This window comes from Vigna umbellata, chromosome 5 (genome assembly GCF_029865625.1).
Source record: "Vigna umbellata cultivar VRB3 chromosome 5, Vumbellata_1.0, whole genome shotgun sequence".
Taxonomy (NCBI): Eukaryota; Viridiplantae; Streptophyta; class Magnoliopsida; order Fabales; family Fabaceae; genus Vigna; species Vigna umbellata.
The window spans coordinates 10,262,166-10,284,056 of record NC_142169.1 but is presented as its reverse complement, the minus strand read 5'-3'; the positions used below and the strand labels follow the sequence as shown (position 1 = coordinate 10,284,056).

The 21,891-nt window shown below is 32.9% G+C and overlaps 2 protein-coding genes across 2 annotated transcripts; both read right to left on the bottom strand.

Moving 5' to 3' along the window:
- Window positions 1–1,248, bottom strand: LOC124822766 (putative glutathione S-transferase). Its single transcript, XM_047294820.2, has 2 exons — window positions 858–1,248; window positions 1–536 (listed from the first exon to the last, which is right to left on the bottom strand). The coding sequence occupies exons 1-2, from the start codon at window positions 1,176–1,178 to the stop codon at window positions 180–182; spliced, it is 678 nt and encodes a 225-aa protein (XP_047150776.1). The 5' UTR covers window positions 1,179–1,248; the 3' UTR covers window positions 1–179.
- A 13,091-nt stretch (window positions 1,249–14,339) lies between these two features.
- On the bottom strand, window positions 14,340–15,408 carry LOC124825026 (putative glutathione S-transferase). The gene is made up of 2 exons (XM_047297562.2): window positions 15,028–15,408; window positions 14,340–14,848 (listed from the first exon to the last, which is right to left on the bottom strand). The coding sequence occupies exons 1-2, from the start codon at window positions 15,346–15,348 to the stop codon at window positions 14,501–14,503; spliced, it is 669 nt and encodes a 222-aa protein (XP_047153518.1). The 5' UTR covers window positions 15,349–15,408; the 3' UTR covers window positions 14,340–14,500.
- Window positions 15,409–21,891: the final 6,483 nt, after the last annotated feature.

The window sequence follows — 21,891 nt, the reverse complement described above, 5'->3', positions numbered from 1 at the left end:
TTTGAGGAACACAAAGATGCTGCATAATTTATTGATTGAAATAGTAAAATATCAACACGAATAACTGGGTTATTTGTGTGACATGCGGAAATCCTAGATTTTGAAGCGAAATTTTAACCAACAGCAACAACTCAATGACAATTTTCCTTAGAAATTCTAAATCTATCACAATATCAAATCTATTTTGAAGCAAAAAGGCCTTCATAGCGTCCTTTAAAAAAGCCAAAAACTGGGTCTCTAGGGGGAAGACTTTCTTTCACAATTGGATGGTTCACAAATTCTTGGCTCCACCTGTAGAGATTAGGAAATTTCTCACTTGTCAATAACTCCAAACCTGCTATTTCTTGAACCAAAGGGATCCAAAATGCTACATAGACAGCAGCAATATCTACCAACCCAAGCTCCTCTCCTCCGAAGAACTTCTTCTCTTTTATCTCATTCTCAAGAAACTGCAGACTCTCATATGCTTCTGCAACATTCTTCTCACGCTCTTTCTCATCAACTGTGAAAACAGATTTCCACGTAGCACCCACAATCTGATTTCATAAATCACACTGTTTATTAGCCACTGTTGTATAAATCACAATAATTTAAGGCAGTTTAAATTAACTTTATCAACTTAGAGTAACTCAATTTCACAATCCCACAAAATCAACTACCGTATTCAGGATTGCTTCTCACTTGTATATTCTGTTCCTATTACCGGTAGATACAAGATCTTCAACATCAACCATTCATATGACTTTAGATAAAGTTGTCTAATTTATTCCAAGATTTAACATTTACAACATGTCATGAAAGATGGTGTTTTTGGGATAAACGAAGAAAAAGGAAGAAAAGTGGAAAACAATGGTTACCTTGTCATCGATGAATTTGGACCAGAAACGAGCCAAGGCTCTCTGGTAAGGATCGGAAGGCAAGATGGGATTGTTGTTCCATGTCTCATCGATGTACTCAACAATCACAAGAGACTCTGCAAGGGGTTTCTCACCGTGAACAAGGACTGGAACCTTCTTGTGAACTGGGTTGTATTTCAGAAGCTGTTCACTCTTGTTGCCCAAATTTTCTTCCACGTATTTGTATTCAACGTCCTTCAACTTCAGGGCTATCTTCACCCTGCAAACAAATGGGCTTACTCTAGCTCCCAGAAGGGTCAGTTCTTCCTGACTTGAACCCATCGAAGCACTTCAATTCAAAAGACTTTTGATAATCACTTTCAAACACTTAGCTTGGTGGTATATTCCTAAGGCTTCTACGGGCTTTTATAGAGTCAGGAAAGTGGGAAAGAGTTGCTAAGCAATTAAGTAATAGAAAAATAATACTTGATTAATATTATCTATCTTTTTATAGAATAGTTTATTTATTTCGTACATTAGCTTTATAAAATATTTGGCTTAATATCATTGATCTCAATTCAAAATGATTCTAATTTTTTTTAAAATGTTCAATGTAGTCCTAAAGATTGTAATCTATGTTCAATTTAGTCCTTTTTGTAAACGTCGTTTAAATCGTTAATAATTAAATGTTCAGTTGTGCAATTAGTGAATGACATGTCATTTAACCGTTGACATAGGTAGTTTAAGGCGTAGTGAGGTGGATGTGGCCAATAAGGCATTGCTACGTGTCATTCCCTTTCCCACCCAAAATTAGGGTTTTAGATTGGGGAAAGGGATCTCATGCGCTTCTTCTCTCTTCTTCCTTGCGGTGCAAATTAGGGACGTATTTGTAGGTATGGGAAGAAGCTTGGTGGTGTTGTGGCTAGCAAGGTGGTGGAGAGGTTGATGACGGTGATCCTTGTGGCTGCACATGGTGTCGCGACATGGTTGAGATTGAACGGAGAAGATGCGCGATGATTGAAGGCGCAATGTTGATGCTTCTCACGTGGTCGCAATTATGTGTGCAAGTTTTGAACTGGTTTCGCGAAGGAGATTACAAATCTGCAATTTTAAGGTTCGCATAGTGGTGGCGACACTAAGGTCTTGTGGTGTTGATGGCAGCAGCGACCTGAGGCAGTGGTGGCAAGGTAGGCGTTGTTTCTGCTGCGAAGAAGGAGTGATTTGTCGTTGTTGCTGTTGGGTTGCGTTTTTGGGTTCCTCTCATGCAGGTACGTGTTGATGGTGGTGAGGTAGTGTCGCGGCGGCGCTCGCAATGAAGGGAGAATGGTGGCGCATTTAGGCTTCACGGGGGCAGGTCGGGTTTGATGGTGGTGAGGTGTTGTCCACGTCAATAGTTAAATGATATGTCATTCACTGATTGCACAGTTGGACATTTCACCGTTAACAATTTAAACTGTGTTTGCAAAAAGAACTAAATTGAACACAATCTTTAGAACTATATTGAACATTTTAAAAAAAATTAAGATCATTTCGAACAAAAATGACAAAAATTGAATCAACAGTGGTATTAAGCCATAATATTTTAATATAATTTGTTTTCTAGATATATTTTTGTTGAGTAATTTATTTGTTTTCTTTACCTTCTCTTTCATATCAATATTGTTTAAAAAATTGTATATATTTATATGAATTTAACGAAATTTAAAGAAAAAAGAGTAGTTTTTCGCTAAACCAAGAATATAATTGATCTTAAACTAATGTGTAGAGAAGTAAATAAATAAATAGATAGGGTCAACGAGAATAATTGAGAAACCAAGGTGTAGAATTTATGTAAGCGATTGCATCATCATCAACATCTAAGTAACAATAAATACAAATCGAAATTCCTACCAACTGGTTCACGTGCCCTCCACGTTACATGTTAATTCTATCCCTTTTTATCGTTTTCAACGTTCCAAATTGGTAAAATTTAAAATTTAAAACTTTTAAATTTAATTAACAAATTTGTAGTTTTAGTTAAATTTTAATTTTAATTAACATATAATTAGATGAAAAAGTTTAATTAAACAGTATATATACGACAACGTAAAATCCATTGAGCTCTTTAAAATTGAAAAGTGGGAATTATTAAATTTTCAGTAAATTATGAAGACACGTAGTTGAAACTACTGACACAGGTACTTTAACACGTATATTGTTATGGTTTGATTCGTCATGGAGTTCGTCACAAGCGTGTGGTGGAAGTTGTCTAGTTCAGTTCGAATTGTGTACTCTCTTTTTATGCGTACGTTCGTTCCACGTTCCTGCTTAATTAATTTCTAGCTTTCTTTATTTTATTTTCATTTTTTTGTGAAATTTGTAAGAAAAGAAATTTAAATTAAAAACTGAAAAACTCATGATGGTTGTAATTAATGAAACGATTTTAATATTAAATCGTATTTATAGTAAACAATGATAAAATAAGAAGTTATAAAAAGTTGGGTTGAAAAGCATGTATAATATTCTTCATGGAGAGAACCTTCTCGCTAGTTGGATCAAAGGAAATAATACACACTACGTAACCATTCCATTAATAATTTATACGAGAAAACAACATCTTAAAAGAAAATTCTAAAATGCTCCATCTGAAATAATAACACCTATATATTTATTAGGTTTTATTATCATTAGTTCGGATTCCTAACTTATTTTTAGCTTCTTTTTTTCTATAGATAAAGAGATATATCTTGGCAGAAACACAGTATATATGAAGAACAATAATCAGAAATCTTTTTTATTTATTACCGTGTCCAACTTCTTATTTTTTTTAGTTTTGCTTATGATTTCTTCCTTTTTATAAAGTCAGTTTTTTTTTTTGTGTTTGTATTTTTTCGTTTTAATATGTTGTTAGTTTTGTTACTATGCTTTTCCTTATTTATTCTTCTTTTTCCTTTGGTGTGTTTACACGTTATTTAGTTGTTGCTAGTCCTTTCAATCCTCTAGGCAAGACTTATTGGTTTTATTTTGTTTTAGCTCCTTTTATTGCATTTATCTACTATTGTTATATGTTGTACATAATTGTTTACAATGGTTAAGAATTTTGAGAATATAATAAGATTGATGATAAAAGGGAGACACTTAAACTTAGGGTTAGAATTAATAACTTGTGGTATGTGAAGAATAAGGATCGAAGTAAGCATCAAGAAACGATGACTACGGATAATAAAGTATATATGCTTTCTAAACCTTCTTACCACGTGGAAAAATGGGCCAAGCTTCTAAGTTGTCGAGTTGCTCGAACTATCAAGCTACTCAAGTTGTTGAGTTACCAAGTTGCTAGAGTCTTCGAGTTGTCGAACTACTTGAGCTATCAAGCTACCGAGCTGCTTGAGTTGTCAAGTTGCTCGAACTGTCGAGCTACCGAGCTGCCATGTTACTGAGTTAGCCCTTCAAACCTAGTCCTTTTTACTAACTTTACTTTAATTATGTGTACTTCATTTAAATTTTCACATGATTGTATGTGTTGTAAGGTGACCTTATACCGACTATTGAGCTACTCAAGCTGTTGAGCTACCAAGTTGGTCGAGTGGTCAAGTTGTCGAGCTTCTGAACTGTTCGAGCTATCAAACTGTCAATCTACTTGAGCTGTTGAGTTGCTCGAGTTGTCGAGCTACTGAGCTGTTGTGTTACCGAGTTAGCCCTTCAAACCTAGCCCTTTTCGCCAGCTCTACTTTAATTATGAGTACTTTATTTAAACTTTTACATGATTGTATGTGTTGTAAGATAATCTTATATCGGTTATGGTTAAGAAAGAAAATCCAATTGTATAGAAGGGTAGGTTGGTAGAGAATGAGACATATGTCATACATAAATTTAAAATTCTGAAGAACCAAACAAAATATTGGGTATGTGACCATGTTTGTAAGCTATTGTTTATTGGTGCTACTGTTGTTAAAATACAATTCCTTTGAAAGCATTCAATTTTAAAACCATTAAGGAAATTAGGGATGGTGACTTTTATATTGCTATGATATTGGTATATGAAGTTTGTTTGTTTTTTTTGTTATTCTTCAAATGTCTTACGTTGATGTTAATTGTTTAGCTTATCCATTTAGATGTAATCGAAATTATGCACAATGTGAAAAACAATCCAAACTCTACAAATGTTGTTTTTGATATGTTTGATCTAAGGTGAGTGAGACCATTTGTTTGAATTATATTGTTAAATGTGTGATTAATTATGTTAATATAGTTGAAATTATAATATGTAGTGGTTCTGAAATTGGTTGCACTTTATAGGATTCCTATGCAACAAAGTTTATGGATCATGAACATAAAAATATGAGGACTCTTTTATATTCTTGTCATAAGCCAAAAGCAAGTATGCTTATGGAAAGAAATCAATTATGTATTTCTATATTTCTTTGCATGTGAACTAACTAAGTTATTAACTTTATCAAGGTCATGGCTTGTGTCCATATCGAACTCTTGGCATGGCACCAAGTTGTTGATGGATCAAGATTTACCATAAATAAAAGAAATGAATAAGTTACTGAAGCAATATGTATTATGGACATTTTTGTTATTAAGTTATTCCTATTGCTTTACTTTTCTCAATTTTTGAATTGCAGAATGCCTGCAATAAAGTTTAGCTTTTAGGATCTAAGTCAACAAACATTATCATCATAGTATAGTGAAAAAATGGTTTATGTGCATATATTAGTTTGTGTAAGAACACCAATCTGGTAATTCGGATGTTACCAGAAGTCTTTTGATTTTAATATGCATAAATTATTGTTCCCCTTTGGAATTTTAATTTGTTTTTCATATGTGTTGTGATTTAATTTTGTGTTGTTCAAATTATTTTGTGATTTTAATTTTATTCAATAATTAAAAGATTTGACAGAACTAACAATGAATATTGTAATGTTATAATGCATATTTGAAATTTACATTCCTTAATCAAGTTATTAATTAAAAATACTTCATAATCTAATTGTTCATTAATACAAATTACTAGATAGTAACATGACCAGTTCTTTATTAGAATTCTTTCTAAGACATTCACTTGCTCTGCCAAACAATGTGGACACTCCATCAAGCTTTTCACATGCTTCATCGAGCTCTTCAGATGTTTGATGAGTTCCTAAACCGAATTTCAAAATCTGGTGTGTTTTCTAAAGTTAGTTCGGTAGAGCATGAGAAGAGCTCGGTGGACTATTAGTAAAGCTTGTGCAGCATGAGGAAAACTAGAGAATGACGAGAGTTTGGTGGAGTTATCTACATGTTATATCGAGCTACCAAGGCTCCCCTCTCAGCTTTTGAGACAATCATTAGCTCTGCCGAACAATCTTGGCACTCCACTTCTCCATCAAATTGATCCAACTACGTAGATGCCTCATTGACTTCATTGGTCTAACCTCATGCTCCACCAAGCTAACCACACAGATGACCGAGCTCTCTCTATATTTTCCTTCTAACTTTCCCCATGCTCCATAGCTCTAACAAGTGAACTAGTATAAAAATTGTTTGTATAATAAAAATTCTTTAGTAAACGATTTATTCATGATGGAATTGATCTTCATACACACACAAGCCAACAACGAGTCATTAGCAAGCTTTTATATCGTCAAAAGATTACTGCATATATATATATATATATATATATATATATATATATATATATATACACACACATATATATTGAGTTAGTTATGTAAACGATCTCAGTATATTAGCGTTTATAGAAAAAGCATAACTAACTCACAAGTGTTATGAACATCATGTTTAGTCTTCTAGTTAAAAAGGAAAAAGAAAAAGAAAGTTATGAAAAATTTATTCAACCCTCCTTTTAGTGTTTTCCTACAACTTCATATACACATATAAAGAAGATATGATCATTGATTTTAATATAGCACTAGACCTATTAACATGTATGTAGTCCATTTAAGCACAAACAAACCACGTGGAGTCTAAATATCACAAGAAAACGAAAGAACACATATTTGACTTGTAAACACATAAAAAAAACGTGGACTTATCATAATCACAAATTTAAAGGATGGAATGGAAGAGCATCTCCTAAGATTTCCAACAATAGCCTTTTTTTGATGAGATTTGAGTGAGATATTGAGAAAAGGAGATAAAGACGTGATTTTTGAGAAAAATAATTTAAATTTAAAACTATTAGTTTTCTAAGATAATATATTTTGTATTGGATTTTACCTAACACATTTATCTTTTTTATTTTTATTTTTCAATTACCTCATGTATTATAAATTTTCCATTTAGATTTACTCACTTTCCCTCCTTATTAAAAAAATTGATTTATACAAATAACAAAAGCAACATATATGTTTAAATATTAATAAAATTGAATAATTAATTTTATTAAAAGTAATATTTTTCAAAGAACACAACAACATAGTTAAAAGCTATGATACGAATTTGTTATAAATATAATTTCAATATAAGCACGATACAATCCAAATTGTAAAATTTAAAACTTATATTTATATATTATTGATGGATGGTTAATAGAGTTAATGATTTGGTTTGTTTCTTAATTTTTAAACCAAATATCCAACCATACCTATTCACAGAGAAAAAATTGTATCCAAAATAATATAAAAGAAAATGATCGATTTCCATTTTTTTTAATTCATTTGGCATGTGTGAGTGGGTGATTAGATTAAAGTGTGTGAAAGAGAAAGGAAAGTTAGAGTATGTGAAAATAAATAATGCGGCATGAGCTATTTTTTAAAAGTGCTATCGGAAAATCTATTTAAAAATTAGAAAGGTATTTATTTAACGAAGAATAATGCAAAAATAATGGGGGCGAATGTGGCATTTTTTAAACTCGGTTTGTTTTCTACCTAAAGTTTAAAAGTAGTTTATTTGAAAAAGTTATCTCTCATAAGTGGTAAGACATACTCTTTAATTATATAATTTTGAAACAAGGTTATAATTATTATATTTCACCTTGATGATATTTTGGCACGTCACAAATCATATCTTCAAAGAATAATTACAGCTTTTGCATCATATCTTTATCTCATACGATACCCATATCCATGAAAACCATATATCCACCACATACTTCTTATATGAGGAGATCTTTTTTTCCCTTTTTTTGATTGCATTAGCCATAATGTCAACACTAAGACCCCAAAGGAACAAGCTTTACAAAAAAATCAACAATTATTTAACATTTACTGTCTCAATCATTACATAATTCAGTAAAGTATATTACTAATGGCAGATAAATTCCATTATTCTTTTGATTGAAATAGCAAAATTAATAATTACGTTCCTTTTTTTCATTTTATAGAACCCGTTTAGAAATTTAAGGAAAATAAACACTATTTTGCTGTACTATAGTAGCGTTATGTTGTCGTAAAGCTTCTATCATAGATTCTAACAATTTCGTGTTGTCAGATGCATCACGCTCGGTAGGTTGAGGAGGAGGTCTCGGGACCATCGATTCTCTGATAAGCAGATAAAATAATCATTAGTTTAATTCAAAGAGTTTGAAACACTCATCAAACGAACGTTGAGCACACAGCAAAAGCATAGTATACTCATAACCTACAGTGTTCTTTAAGGAACAAAACTGCTCTGATATCACTAATGTAACATCCCAAAAATACAGTCTAAAAGTATATGATAGAATAATCACATTGAATAATATTACAGATCAGTCTTACATTAAAAGAGAAGTACGCTTATGGCCGAAGGGCCTTACAAAGAAAGACAAGAAATTTAAAGTTGTACAGGGGTGCAATTCTGACCGAACGGTTTACAAAAGAATTATATCGAACGGTCCTGCAAAAGAAAAGGGAAAAGGTGATCGAACGATCAACTTACTATCAAACTATAATACTGACCGAACGGTTCTACTGTTCGGTCTTACCTTCTACCTCGACTAAGTTTTCTTCTTCCAGCGCTTCTTCCAACAGCTCGTCTCCTTCTGCTCACATCCACATGGATGATCATTGCAACAGAAAGACAACCGAACGTACAAAACAGACAAGACAGAAAGACATAGGGTAAGCTTATGTAATTTAATTCATGTATCAACATATATTTCACACAATTCAACCACACAAGATAATTCATTAACTCATTCATGCAAAGCCTAATACTAGACTAACATGTCCGAACTGTATGAATTTTGTGTAGCTACGACGTTCGTGCACCCGGGTGATGTAGTAACTGGGATACCCTCAACAGCTGCCACCCGAGGTTAGTCCTATTTGTCCAAATTAACCATAAGGACTAGGACCTCCTGCCGTTCCCACACATGACTTACCCTCCTCTACGTGAGGACGAGTAATCACAGAACATCAGGATGAACCGCCAGCTTAGCATGCCCACATTCATACTTTACCAAATTCCAATATCCATTCATGAGATATTCCTCCCCGGAATACTCGTTCAAAATCATACTCATTTCATCTACATCATATTCCATCATCTTTTATTTTCAAACATCAATTTTTAACGAAGATCCCTTAGGATACCAAATACCAAACGTAAAACTTCAACCTTTAACGAGACCGAACACTTGGACTGAGACCGAGAGGTTTCCAGTTCCAGAACAGATCAAAACCGATAGAGAATTACCATCGGGATTGAGAAGAGACCGAGTTCAATAATAATTCTCAAGATTTAAAGGATCGAACGTTATTTACAGCGTGAGTCAATTTGATGAATTGACCCATGAGCGTTTAGACTGAACACCTTAAAGCCTAGACCGAGTACTAAGACGCTAGGCTGAAACCAATGGAGACAGACACTACAAGACATTCAATTAATAGTACTTAAAAGAAATATATGAAGAAATCGAACGCTTATAATTACTTAGATTATTGGAGTTTAACATCAAGAAAAGTGAATGCCAGTCAAAGACCGAGCACGGTAGAGAGTGAACACCATTGAGTTTTGGACGAACGCTATTTTCATCAAGGTAGATTATAGAAAAGAGAATGAGCGCTCGGTGTAAGACCCAACACTAAATAGTACGAGCTCTTGGTGAAAGACCTAACTCTAAATCGTACGTTATTTTTATCAAGGTAGATTATAGAAAAGAGAATGAGCGCTCGGTGTAAGACCCAATACTAAATAGTACGAGCTCTTGGTGAAAGACCTAACTCTAAATCGTACGAGCGCTTGGTGAAAGACCTAGGATTAAATAATACGAGCGCTTGGTGAAAGACCTATCTCTAAATCGTACGAGCGTTTGGTGAATATAAGATCTCATTTGACTAATGTTCAAGAATGAACAGGCATACTACTACAAAGATATACTTAAATTTATATTAAAATACCAAGGAAAGGATATCCTTGGTGGAACGCCTGTACACAAATTGTACTAGACGAAGACGCTCGTCCTCAACATAAATTCCTTCCAAATGAAAGAATCCAGTTCTAAACGAGTCCCCGAGAAAAACCGAACGGTCAAAGACCATTCAGTAACGAACATACATTATCATAGGGAATTTCATACTTAGAATTGTTTATCTCAACACATTTCTCAACATTTATCTTCATAATTTCATACATTCATATCTTAGTAAATTTCCATACTTCATACAATCAAAACATAGCAACAATCATATTTCATATTAATTCAGTCAATTCAACGAACGTACATACAATCCAAACAAACATACAAATCAAGTTATATAAGCTTCCCTTACCTTTGAGCGTGACCGAACGTTCACAGAGGCAGAATACAGTTCACACCACTACAAGTCCTTCTACCCTTAACGCTCAACAATTCTCCAAAACTAAACCAAGTAAAATCAAAACACTATCAGAACTACAAATTTTAGAAAGTAAATAGCACATGAAACCAGAACTTGGTTTGCATGTCCAGAAAACCGCATGGCTGGTGAAGAGAAGAACTTACCAGCTCAGCTTCACAAACCGATCGGTTCAATCAAAAGCTCTTGACACCAGAAGAGTGGAAATGGTGCTTGAGTGATGATCGGAGTAAGAAACGGTGAGGATTTCTTAGAGAGAAGATGAAGGAGATTTAGAGAGAAGGAGGAGATTTCAGAATTATGGGGAGGAAGGTTGCATGCAGAGAGTGACGTGAAGTTTGAAAACTTAGAGTTTTTCTTCTAACATCAAAACAAACGTCCGCTCAGCTGCTAACACCTGTCTTCCACCATCTGATTGTCGAGCTCCCTCTTGACACGTGAACTCCACTAAAACGAATCCTGAGTGGATTTTTAATGGTTCTGACACTTCTTATGTTAGTTTTTATAACTTATAGAAATTCTATATTTATATTTCAAAACTACAGGCGATTTTTTTTTGTAAGAAAATAATTGGTCAACATTTTAAAGCATTCAGATATTAATATACGGGGGCATAAAAAATATATAAAATAGAAAAAATTAATTATTTGTGAAATATTACTCTAGGAATAAATATTTGTATTTATCTTGTAAAAACTTAATAATTTAATTTTAAATTATAAGAAGTAAAAAATAAATATTTTATTAGATAAGTTAAAAAATTAATAAATAAAAAAATTAACAATTCAAATTTTATTTTAGAAAAAACATTATATTTTAAAATTAAATTTTCTTACTTTTCTTCAAGAGAATGAGTTTACCTAAAACACATCATCTTCATCATATTTATGTTTAGAGTAAAAAAATTCACATTTCTCTTGAGTTGTTTATATATTAGTAATTTGATGTGATAAATGTGTTTACTTGAGTAGTTTGAGTGACAAAGATGAATTACTAATTGTCTAGAGTGGTAAACCTTTAGTTAAATAATCAAAATTTTATATAAACATACACTAACATAAAAAAAACATTTAAATAAGATATTTTGGGATTTTTACGTCAATTATTATTCAACGTTAATATATGATACATAAAAAAACAATTATTTTTCGGTCAAAAACGTTCAAAATTCGTCGATAATGTTATTTTTTCGACGGTTTACCGACGGAGTTTGGTCCATTGATAATAACGTTGTCAGTAATATTTATCGACGGATTATTATGGCCATCGGTAATTATCAAAGGCCAAATTCGTCGGTAATTACCACAAAAGTCCGTCGATAATTACCTAAGGAAAAAGCCGTCAATAAGTCCGTCGGTAAATATCTCGATCTGGTTCATCTTCTTCCTCTTTCCCCTTCTTCGGTTTCCTCAAATTTTAATTTTTTTATCAAACTTTCTTCATTCTTAAATCAAAACAACTATCCAATTCATTCCAAAACCAAAATCAAAGGCTCTACTTAGGTTCTCCAATTGTTTTAGAAACCCTAAAATTGGGAAAAATTGCCAACTAGTTTTTGAGCATCCCGACGGCAGCACTACTCCGCATGGTTCTTCGACGGCAGTGGTTCTCCCACGGCATGGGTGGCGTTCTCCCATGGCAACGATAGCGGTTGTAGTGTGGGAAGATGGTTGCACGAGAGAGAAAAATGGTTGCAGAGAAGGTGAGAAATGGTCTTGAGATGAGAGGAAAGAAAAAATGACGAAAGTGTTTTGTGAGATAGAAAAATATAGTATTCTTCGCACAGAGAGAAAAAAAATGGGCGGAAATTTTGCGTTCTTTTTACCGACGGATTTACCGACGGAACTGGTTCATTGCTAATTATCGGAGGCTTTACCAACAAATTTTGGTCGTCGGTAACTAAAATATGTATTATCGACGGAATTACCGACGAATTTTGTCCATCGATAATTATTGAAGAATTTACCGACAGATTTTGTCTGTTGATAATTACCGAAGGACAAATATCCATCGGTAATTACATTTTTACATCCGTCGATAAAATTCGTCGGTAATGCATCATTTATCGACGTAATTATTTCCGTCGGTAATTCCATGTATTTTTGTAGTTATGTCACATGAAAAACACCAACATAAACATACATCAAACTATATCAAAACATATTATTTTCAAGATTATGAACTTACCTTAAATGGAGATAACAAATAGTAGAACATATCCTCTTTATTATATTTATGTTTAGAGTAAATTTTGTTCTTGTATCTTTTGAATTGTTTATGTGTGAGTGGTTTGCATGCTTTGAGAGTTGTGTTTGAATGTGAATTTTGAGTCACCAAGATGAATCTTTGGGAGGCTAGAGTTGTAATGGAATTGTTAGTTAAATAATCGGGAATTTATATGAGCAAGCATTAACACAACAAAGACCTTTTATATAAGTTATTTTGGTTTTTTACATCAATTTTTGATTCACTGTTAATGCATGACACATAGGTTTACATCGAATGAAAAACATGCAACATAAATTTACATCAAACTATATCACAACCGATGTAAAACAAATTATTTTGTCAGGCTATACCAAGTCCGACATAAAGTTTGCACCAATAAAAAAACATGTATGAAATGAGCATTTATGAACGTATTTCAGTTTAGTATGTTGCATATCAATGAAGGATTTTCATAAAGGTGAAGAAGTGTTGGTGAACAAAGAAGTCAAACTTAGGACAAAGGTTGGGCCACACAGGAAGAAGATTGAGTTGTACAAGTGTAAGGGTATTACCGTTGAGCATGAATACCCTTGAACTAGTAAAAAATCAATTTTCCCCCTAAGTGGTCCATCATTTATCTAAATTTTACTTTTCTATTAACTATTCATCTTCAACTTTATAAAAAAAAATTAATTTGATACACAACACCCTAAATTGAAACAAGTTCAGAAATACTCATTTCATAGTAGTTTTTCTATTGGTGTTAGAAATGAATCAAAGTGAGAACCTATGTTTGATTTCCATTTTAAATGGCATGAAAGTAAAAAAAAATGAAAATTTATTTTTACCACTACAACATATTCTTACAATGACAATTGCGACATACAAATTAAGAGACATTCATAGAAGTCTATAACTAAGTTTCCCAATAAATAATCACTCTCACAAATGAAAATGAAAAGTTTAACAAACAAACCTCAATGACAAAGAAAATTCATGACTAAGTTGCCCCAATAAGAAGTCCACAATGAAAGAATAAGACTTGTTCAGAAATAAATCTTTAAACCAACACAATTTCGTCATTGAAAAGCAAACTTTAACCCGTTGTGATGAGCATAATTGTCATTATCTTTTTTTGCATTTTTGTGTTTGCACAATAGTGTAGATTTGACATATTAACTTGCGTAATATGCTTCGATTTTTGTATGCAATTGCAGATAATGGTCTAATTCATTATTCCGATAGTGAAAAATTTCACAGTAAACCACATTGTGTCTTTGATTATACGCATTTAGTTCATTCGTTGGTTGTTCAAATTCTTCCTCTAAAATAAGTTGTTTTTAGAAGATTAGAAAGTGAATTCATATTTAAAAGTAAGTTTTTTTTTAATTTTTTGTATATAACCTACTCAAGTGTGTAATTTAAAAAAAAAATAATGTGTGATCGAGGTGATTTTTGTTGATCAAATATGTGTTTAGTGTAGAAGGAGTACCATTTAATTAGTACTACTCACCCACATATTTTATTGATTGAATTGAAATATCGAAAATGTCAACAACATCATAGGATTGGATTTTTTTTTCACATGGAGAAACCCCATGTCATCACACGTTCATATTAAAAGGGAAATATAACCACATTAACTAACCACGCGTACAACTAGCTTTCAGACGATTAAGATTCTTTGGAATGGAGTCTGACTATAATGTACTAATTTTTCCTTTTAGCAGCAAGGCTTTGAGCCCGAGCCTTGAAATAGGCAAAAAGTTGGTCTTTAGGAGGCAGAACCTCGTTCACAAGCGGATGGTTGTGGAAGTCTTGGCTCCATTTATACAACCTTGGAAATTTCTCACTCGAGAACAATTGCAACCCTGCAATCTCTTGAACAATAGGTATGAACACTCCAGCAATATCCACAAACCCAATCTCATCCCCACCAAAAAATTTCCCCTTCAGCTCATTCTCAAGAAACCCAAGAGCCTCGAATAACTCTTCTACAGCCTTCTCTTTCTCTTTCTCATCAACTATGAAGGCAGATTTCCACGCTGGAGCCACACACTGATCTCACAAATTAATTCACCATCTTTATTAAACAATTACAACTAAACAAAACCATTATTAGGGTAAATAGATCTGAAACTACTCTCCAGCCAGACCAAATATCAAGCAACAAATCAAGGCACAGAAAATTGACACGAGATTTAGTTTGAGGAAAGAAAGGATGTAAGAGTTGTTACCTTGTCATCGATGAACTTAGCCCAGAAACGAGCCAAGGCTCTCTGGTAAGGATCCGAAGGCAAGATGGGGTTGTGTTTCCATGTGTCATCGATGTATTCAACAATCACAAGGGACTCTGATATTGGCTTGTCGTTGTGAATGAGCACAGGAATCATTTTGTAAACAGGGTTATGCTTGAGGAGAAGATCACTCTTGTTGTTCAAATCATCTTCCACGTATTTGTATTCTATTCCCTTCAATTTGAGAGCGATCTGAACCCTGTGCAGAAATGGGCTTCCCACAACTCCCAGAAGGGTCAACTCTTCATCACCTGCCGCCATTACAACACCACTTCACTTCACTTCTCTTCACCAAACCAATCTTGTAAGCTTCCCCTTCTGCAATTAACTACTATATATAGTACACTCACTCATGAAAAAAATTGAAATTCTTATCTTATCTTGCTTCTGTGTAAAAATAGAACTTTACCCTTCAAATGCCAAATATGAAAAATTAAGAAAATATAAGTTTAATGACTAGTCATGATATAAAAAATGTTTATTATTATCTAGCCATAAATTATTAGTAGTATATTTTAATAAAAATTAATTAACTTATATTTCAAAATAATTTGTAATTTAAAGAGAACGGAAAATATTTATAGTATTTCTTTCTTTGAAAGAATACTTATTCTTAAATTAAAAATATTTTAATACATTTTTTTATAAAATTAGTAAATTTAACATATATAACCGTGATGATTTAACATGGTATAAAAGTGTTTACAAATTTATATAAAAATACCTTTTTAAAATACGTACTGTAAAAAATAATATTTTATTTTTTGTTTGCGATCTACCTTTGGGATACTTTTTGTAAGGCGTGTAAGTCAAACTTATTTGGGTCAATAATACAAGTCTATTAAAATAGGAGGGATTAAGGACTCGGTTAGGACATCACATGGGATTAGTGGATCAATAATTAGATTAGTGAATTAGGAGTGAAAGACAACTACTATCAAAAATCACACATCATACTATTAAACTAGTATTCTGTTACATTTTGATTCTAATTTGGGTTTTTAGAATGATAATTTCATTTATGCTTTTAAAAGTTATTTTGTTCCTTATTTTAAGTAATTAACACTTAAATTAAGTAATTAATTAAAATTTAGCAAAAGAATAATTAAGTTCATGTTTTATACATATTTGTTTTATGTAAATAATAAACACTTTAAAATTTAAATGTAAAACTAAATATAAAAGTATTTATAAACATAATTTAAATTTGTTACTTTATAAAGATTATTTCTTAGGATAAAATAAATTTATAATTCATTTTCCATATTATAAACTTGTATACATATATTGTTGGTACACAAATTGTACCATCACGTTAAGCCTCTGTGTGATTTTGTTGATGTACATAATTCAAAGGAAAATGTAGAGAGCTTGATTAATTTATTGAGCAAAGAATTTGGAAATAATGTAGTAAACATATTTTATTTTGTTGGAAGATGAAGGTTAAGGAGAAATTGAGCGAGTAAGTAAGCAACTCAAATAATTTGGTAGAACATGTAATGAATTTGGTGAAAAACTTGAATAGTTGGTAGATAATCTAAATAGTTCGAATAACTTTGAGAACTTGTTGGAGTGAGTGAATAACTTAAAAGGAGCTCAGTTTGTTAGTATGAAGTGGACATAGTCCATTGTTTCAAAAGAAGAACAATATATTAGTAAGTACCCAGGTATGAGAACCTAAGAAATTGAAAATAGAATCTCAAAAATCGAAAGTAGAATCTCAAAAATCATAAGAGGAAGCTTGGAGACTGGAAGTAGAAAACTAAAAATCGTTGCACCACATGTTGGAGAAATCATGGGGGCTTCTGTGGGAGAAGGGGCTGAAGACTTGAGTTTTGAAGGGTCGTGTAAGATAAGAAATGGAAAAAGGCAATGGATGAGCAGATCGAGAAAACTGAACGCAACAATACAGTTTGCCAAAAAGTATTCGACACATTGGCAGAAAATAGGTATACAAGAAAAAGACCAAAGTTAAGAAGATGTCTGCCAATGTAAAGAACAAATCTACTATGAAGATGATGAATATTGAGAAAAGCGGAGCCCGCTGTTGGATAAAGCATAGGCCCAAAAGAAGCGGTCCAACCCGCAAGAGACAATAGTTACGTTGGAGGCTTCACGAGACAAAAATCCTCGAGCACCTAAACCAGCTGGCTCTCCTACGAATGAGAGAACATGTGAGGCGACTCCACGACAGCAGCAGTGCGCGACGTCTGAAGGGAGAAGAAGGCACCAATCAAAAATGGTAGAAGCATCGAGAGGTAAGAAAAGATTTTATTATTATGTAAAGTCTGTATATTGTGCTTACAAAATTACAAAATAAGAGAGAAGAACCCTATATATATATATATATATATATATATATATATATATATATATATATATATATATATATATATATATAGGGTTTTGGTGAGGGTAGAAGAGTGAAACCGGATCAACTAAAAATCCCTAATGGTAACTCCTAAACTACAAAACCACTAGAAAAACAGTTATTCTCAACAGCCACCCCTCAAGCTGGATGGTGAATATTCATTAATCCAAGCTTGTGAATGATGGATCTAAAAGAAGTGTGGTGAGGAAACTTGGTGAAAACATCAGCGAGTTGTTTTTCGGAATGAATGGGAAGAAGACGCAAAAGCTTAGCTTGAATCTTCTCCCGCACCACATGACAATCCAACTCAATGTGCTCGGTCCGCTCATGGAAACTTTGATTGTGAGCGATGTGCCTGGCAGAGTTGTTGTCATAATAGAGAACATCAATAGCAATAGGTTGAACTTGAAGATCCTGAAGGAGATAGTGAAGCCACTATATTTCAAAAACAATGGCTGTTAGGGCTCGATACTCCGCTTCTGTAGAGGACCTAGATACAATGCTCTGCTTCTTTGATCTCCACGACACAAGAGAGGAACCCAGAAATATGCAGTACCCAGTTGTAGATCTTCTTGTATTAGGGCAGGTGGCCCAATCTGAATCACTGAAGCCTTTGGTCTGAACATCAGAATTGGAAGTAAAGAAAAGCCCTTATGAGGATTATATTTGACATATCTGAGGATGTGCTGCAAAGCTTGATAATGATAGTTAGTAGGTTTATGCATAAATTGGCTTAAAAGATTGACAGTAAAGCATAAATCAGGCCTAGTATTAGTAAGATAGAAGAGCTTCCCTATCAATCTGCGATAGACACTTGGATTATCCATATAGTTCTCAGCCTTATATAGGGAACTAGTATTGCTTAGAAATGGTGTAAAACATGGTTTGCTTCCCATCATTCCTGTTTCCTCAAGGATATCCCGGGCATATTTTCTTTGACAAAGGTGTATGCCTTTTCTAGATCTAGCAACCTCAAATCCTAGAAAGTATTTGAGTTCTCCCAAATCTTTTATCTGAAACTGATGGTGTAGAAGTGTCTTTATGTGATTAATCTCACCCATAGAGTTCCTTGCCATCTACATATACAAGCAATGTTTTGAAGTCTGTTGAAGCTCTCTTAATAAAAAGAGAATGGTCAGAACTAGACTGAACATAACCAGCAAAAATAAGAAAAGTAGATAGTTTATCAAACCATTGCCTGCTGGCCTGTTTTAGACCATAGAGAGATTTGGTTAATTTGCAAACTTGTCCTTTAGTGTCAGTATTCAAACCAGGAGGAGGATCTATGTAAACATCTTCATTTAGGTCCCCATGCAAGAAAGCATTATCCACATCAAGTTGATGCAGAAACCAGTTCCTTGAGGCAGTAAGGGCAAGAAGCAATCTAACAGAAGTAAGTTTAGCAACGAGAGAAAAGGTATCCAAAAAATTTATTCCCTCTTGTTGTGTATAGCCTTTGGCAACCAACCTAGCCTTATATCTTTCAACAGTCCCATCTGCCTTATGTTTAACCTTGTAAACCCATCTACACCCAATGGGTTTCTTCCCAAGAGGGAGTTGGGTCAGGAACCAGGTTCCATTATCCTATAGAGCATTGATTTCCTTTTGCATGACATATGTCCACTCAGGACTGTTTCTAGCCTCATCATAGGAGTTGAGCTCTTTGATAGTAATTAGGCTAGGATTGTTTTCGTGTTATTGTCCTTCATAGACGCATTCTGTTTTCTCTCTCACGGGTGACGACACTTTATTCCGATGAACCCACCTTTTGAAGGTTAGTTTTCGTTTTGAAGAACTTATTTGTTGAACTTGTTTGTTGTTTTTTTTAACTTGTTTATGGTTGTTGTTTGGTTGAACTTGTTTGTCATTGTTGTTTGGTTGAACTTGTTTGTTGTTGTTTGATTGAACTTGTTTGTTGTTTGTTATTGTTGTTTGTTGTTGATCAAAGTTCATGCTTTATAAAATATCAAAAACTTGAAATTTGTTGCTTTTCTGCTTTTCAAATCCCGTAGAGTTGTTAAAAAAGATCACAATTAATTAAAAAAAATTATTAACATCGAATATTGACAAAATTCGACGTTAAGTTAACGTCGTATATTGACAAAATTAGATATCAATTTAACGTGGAATTTTTTAAAATTCGACGTCAATTTAACGTCTCCTGGTATGACGTCGTTCGCGAATTCTCCGTTAAAAGCCCAAAATATTCGACGTTGTACGCGATTTTTGTACTAGTGCTAAGAAATTCCAACTCTTCCCATAAGATTTTTAAATCTGTGAAATATTGGCTCACACTCCTCTCTCCTTGTCTAATAGAATGTATTTCCTAAAGCAAATCTGAAAACTTGAAGTGATCACCTTTGGAAAACCTTTCTTTTAACTCTTCCCACAGTTCTTGAGCATCTTCCACGTATATAACACTCTCTACAATTTGGGATGAGAGGGTCTTGATGATCCAGGACAACACCATCACATTGCTCCTTTCCCAAGAATCAAAAAGAGGATCATCTTTATGAGGTTTCTGGATCCCTCCATCAATGAATTTCAGTTTGTTTTTGGAGAGGAGAGCCCTTCTCATACTTATGCTCCAAGAAGTATAATTTGATTCATTTAAAACTTGTGAAATGAGGGAGATACCTGGGTTTTCTCCAGGATGAAGATAGAAGGGGCTGGAAGGGTTATTGAGTTGATCAACATTCTCCATGATGGCAAGAAAAGAAAGAATCAACACCAAAAACCCAAGAAGATTAGTCACAGCGAAAGCAAATAGGTGTAGAACCATCTCTTGATACCATATTGAGAAAAGCGGAGCCCACTACTTGATAAAGCAGAGGCCCAAAAGAAGCAACCCAACACATAAGAGATAATAGTCTCGTTGGAGGCTTCGCGAGACAAAAATCCTCGAACACCTAAACTAGTTGGCTCTCCTGTGAATGAGAGAACATGTGAGGTGACTTCACGGTAGCAGTAGTGCACGACGTCTTGAGGGAGAAGAAGGCATCGATAAAAAATGGTAGAAGCATCGAGAGGTGAAAAAAACTTTTATTATTATGTAAAGTCGGTATATTGTGCTTACAAAATTACAAAACAAGAGAAAAGAACCCTATATATATATATATATATATATATATATATATATATATATATATATATATATATATATATATATATATATATATATATGAATATATGATTCTGGTGAGGGTAGAAGAGTGAAACATGATAAACTAAAAATCCCTAACGGTAACTCCTAAAGTACAAAACCACTAGAAAAACAATTATTCTCAATAATGAAGAATATGATTATTAATGAAAGAAACAAGCACTATGTGTATGACATGTAGCAAAATCAAAATGAAAGATAGAAAAGTCGAGATAAAAGAGTATTTAAAGATTTTGTTAAAATAAACTTAAATTAGAGAATATTTAACAAATATTTTATTAGTAGTAACGTGGTTTATTATTAGGAATATAGGTAAACTTATATGTGAGAATATTTAGTATTTTTTTTATTAATAGTAATATGGACCAACTTATCAGAAAATATTTAACATATTATTAGTAATATTTTGATGTTTTAGGAGAGAAAGTATTAATAGTTTAATATATTATGACTCGGTGAAAAAGAAAAATATACTACCTTTAAATTATAGTGTTTAGTTCGTACAAAATACAACAACAAAAAATACAAGAAAGTAAATAAGTATTTTTTTAGACAAGGAGTGTGATTTTCTCTCATGTCATTTTGCACTTTTCTTTTAAGTAGTTTTTAAAGAAAAAGAATATGGGATTGGTGAGTATTCTTCTTCGTGGTTCTGAGTGTTTTTAGTGGTTGGTGTGGCCTTGTTGTCCATAGTAGTCCTTGTTCGTGCAGTGTTAGCGAGGTGCAGGAGAAACGATTGTAAATGATTATAAGGAATACTTTTAAATGATTGTAAATGTCAGGTTATATTTGTGATTTTAAAAGGTTTTGAAAACAGTTGGAGGTGGAGGAAGAATCCATAGAGGTGCAGGAGAACCACCTTTTCCTCTTCCATTTTCTCTTTCCCGCCTTCTTTTAGAAGATACTTTCTTCATGTTTTCACACAAATGCTACTCTCAATCCATCTTCGTCTGAAATTTCTGTTTCTCCTCCGTAGACAAAACGAAAAGACTACCGAGATGAACGGTTAAAAATTATACCGAATTAAAAGAGAATTTATCTAAACTGAATTAACTGAACTGATAATTAGTTAAAATAAGCTAAATTAAATTACTTTTTTTTTTATCAAACTACACTACATTAAATTATACTAATTTTTTAAATAGAAATTATTTTTATTAATTGTTATAATTCCCTGTAAAAAAAGAAAGTTTTTTTAAAAGTCTTTAAAATGTAATGAAAATATTATTTAGATATTTATCCATTTTATAATAATTAGTATTAATGTAAT

What these genes read in the sequence shown, in the direction of transcription:
- LOC124825026 (XM_047297562.2), bottom strand. Translation starts at nt 15,348, where the DNA reads ATGGCGGCAGGTGATGAAGAGTTGACCCTTCTGGGAGTTGTGGGAAGC. An exon ending in CTAAGTTCATCGATGACAAG is followed by an intron (nt 14,849 to 15,027) that starts GTAACAACTCTT and finishes TTGTGAGATCAG; the next exon opens with TGTGTGGCTCCAGCGTGGAA.
- LOC124822766 (XM_047294820.2), bottom strand. Translation starts at nt 1,178, where the DNA reads ATGGGTTCAAGTCAGGAAGAACTGACCCTTCTGGGAGCTAGAGTAAGC. An exon ending in CCAAATTCATCGATGACAAG is followed by an intron (nt 537 to 857) that starts GTAACCATTGTT and finishes TTATGAAATCAG; the next exon opens with ATTGTGGGTGCTACGTGGAA.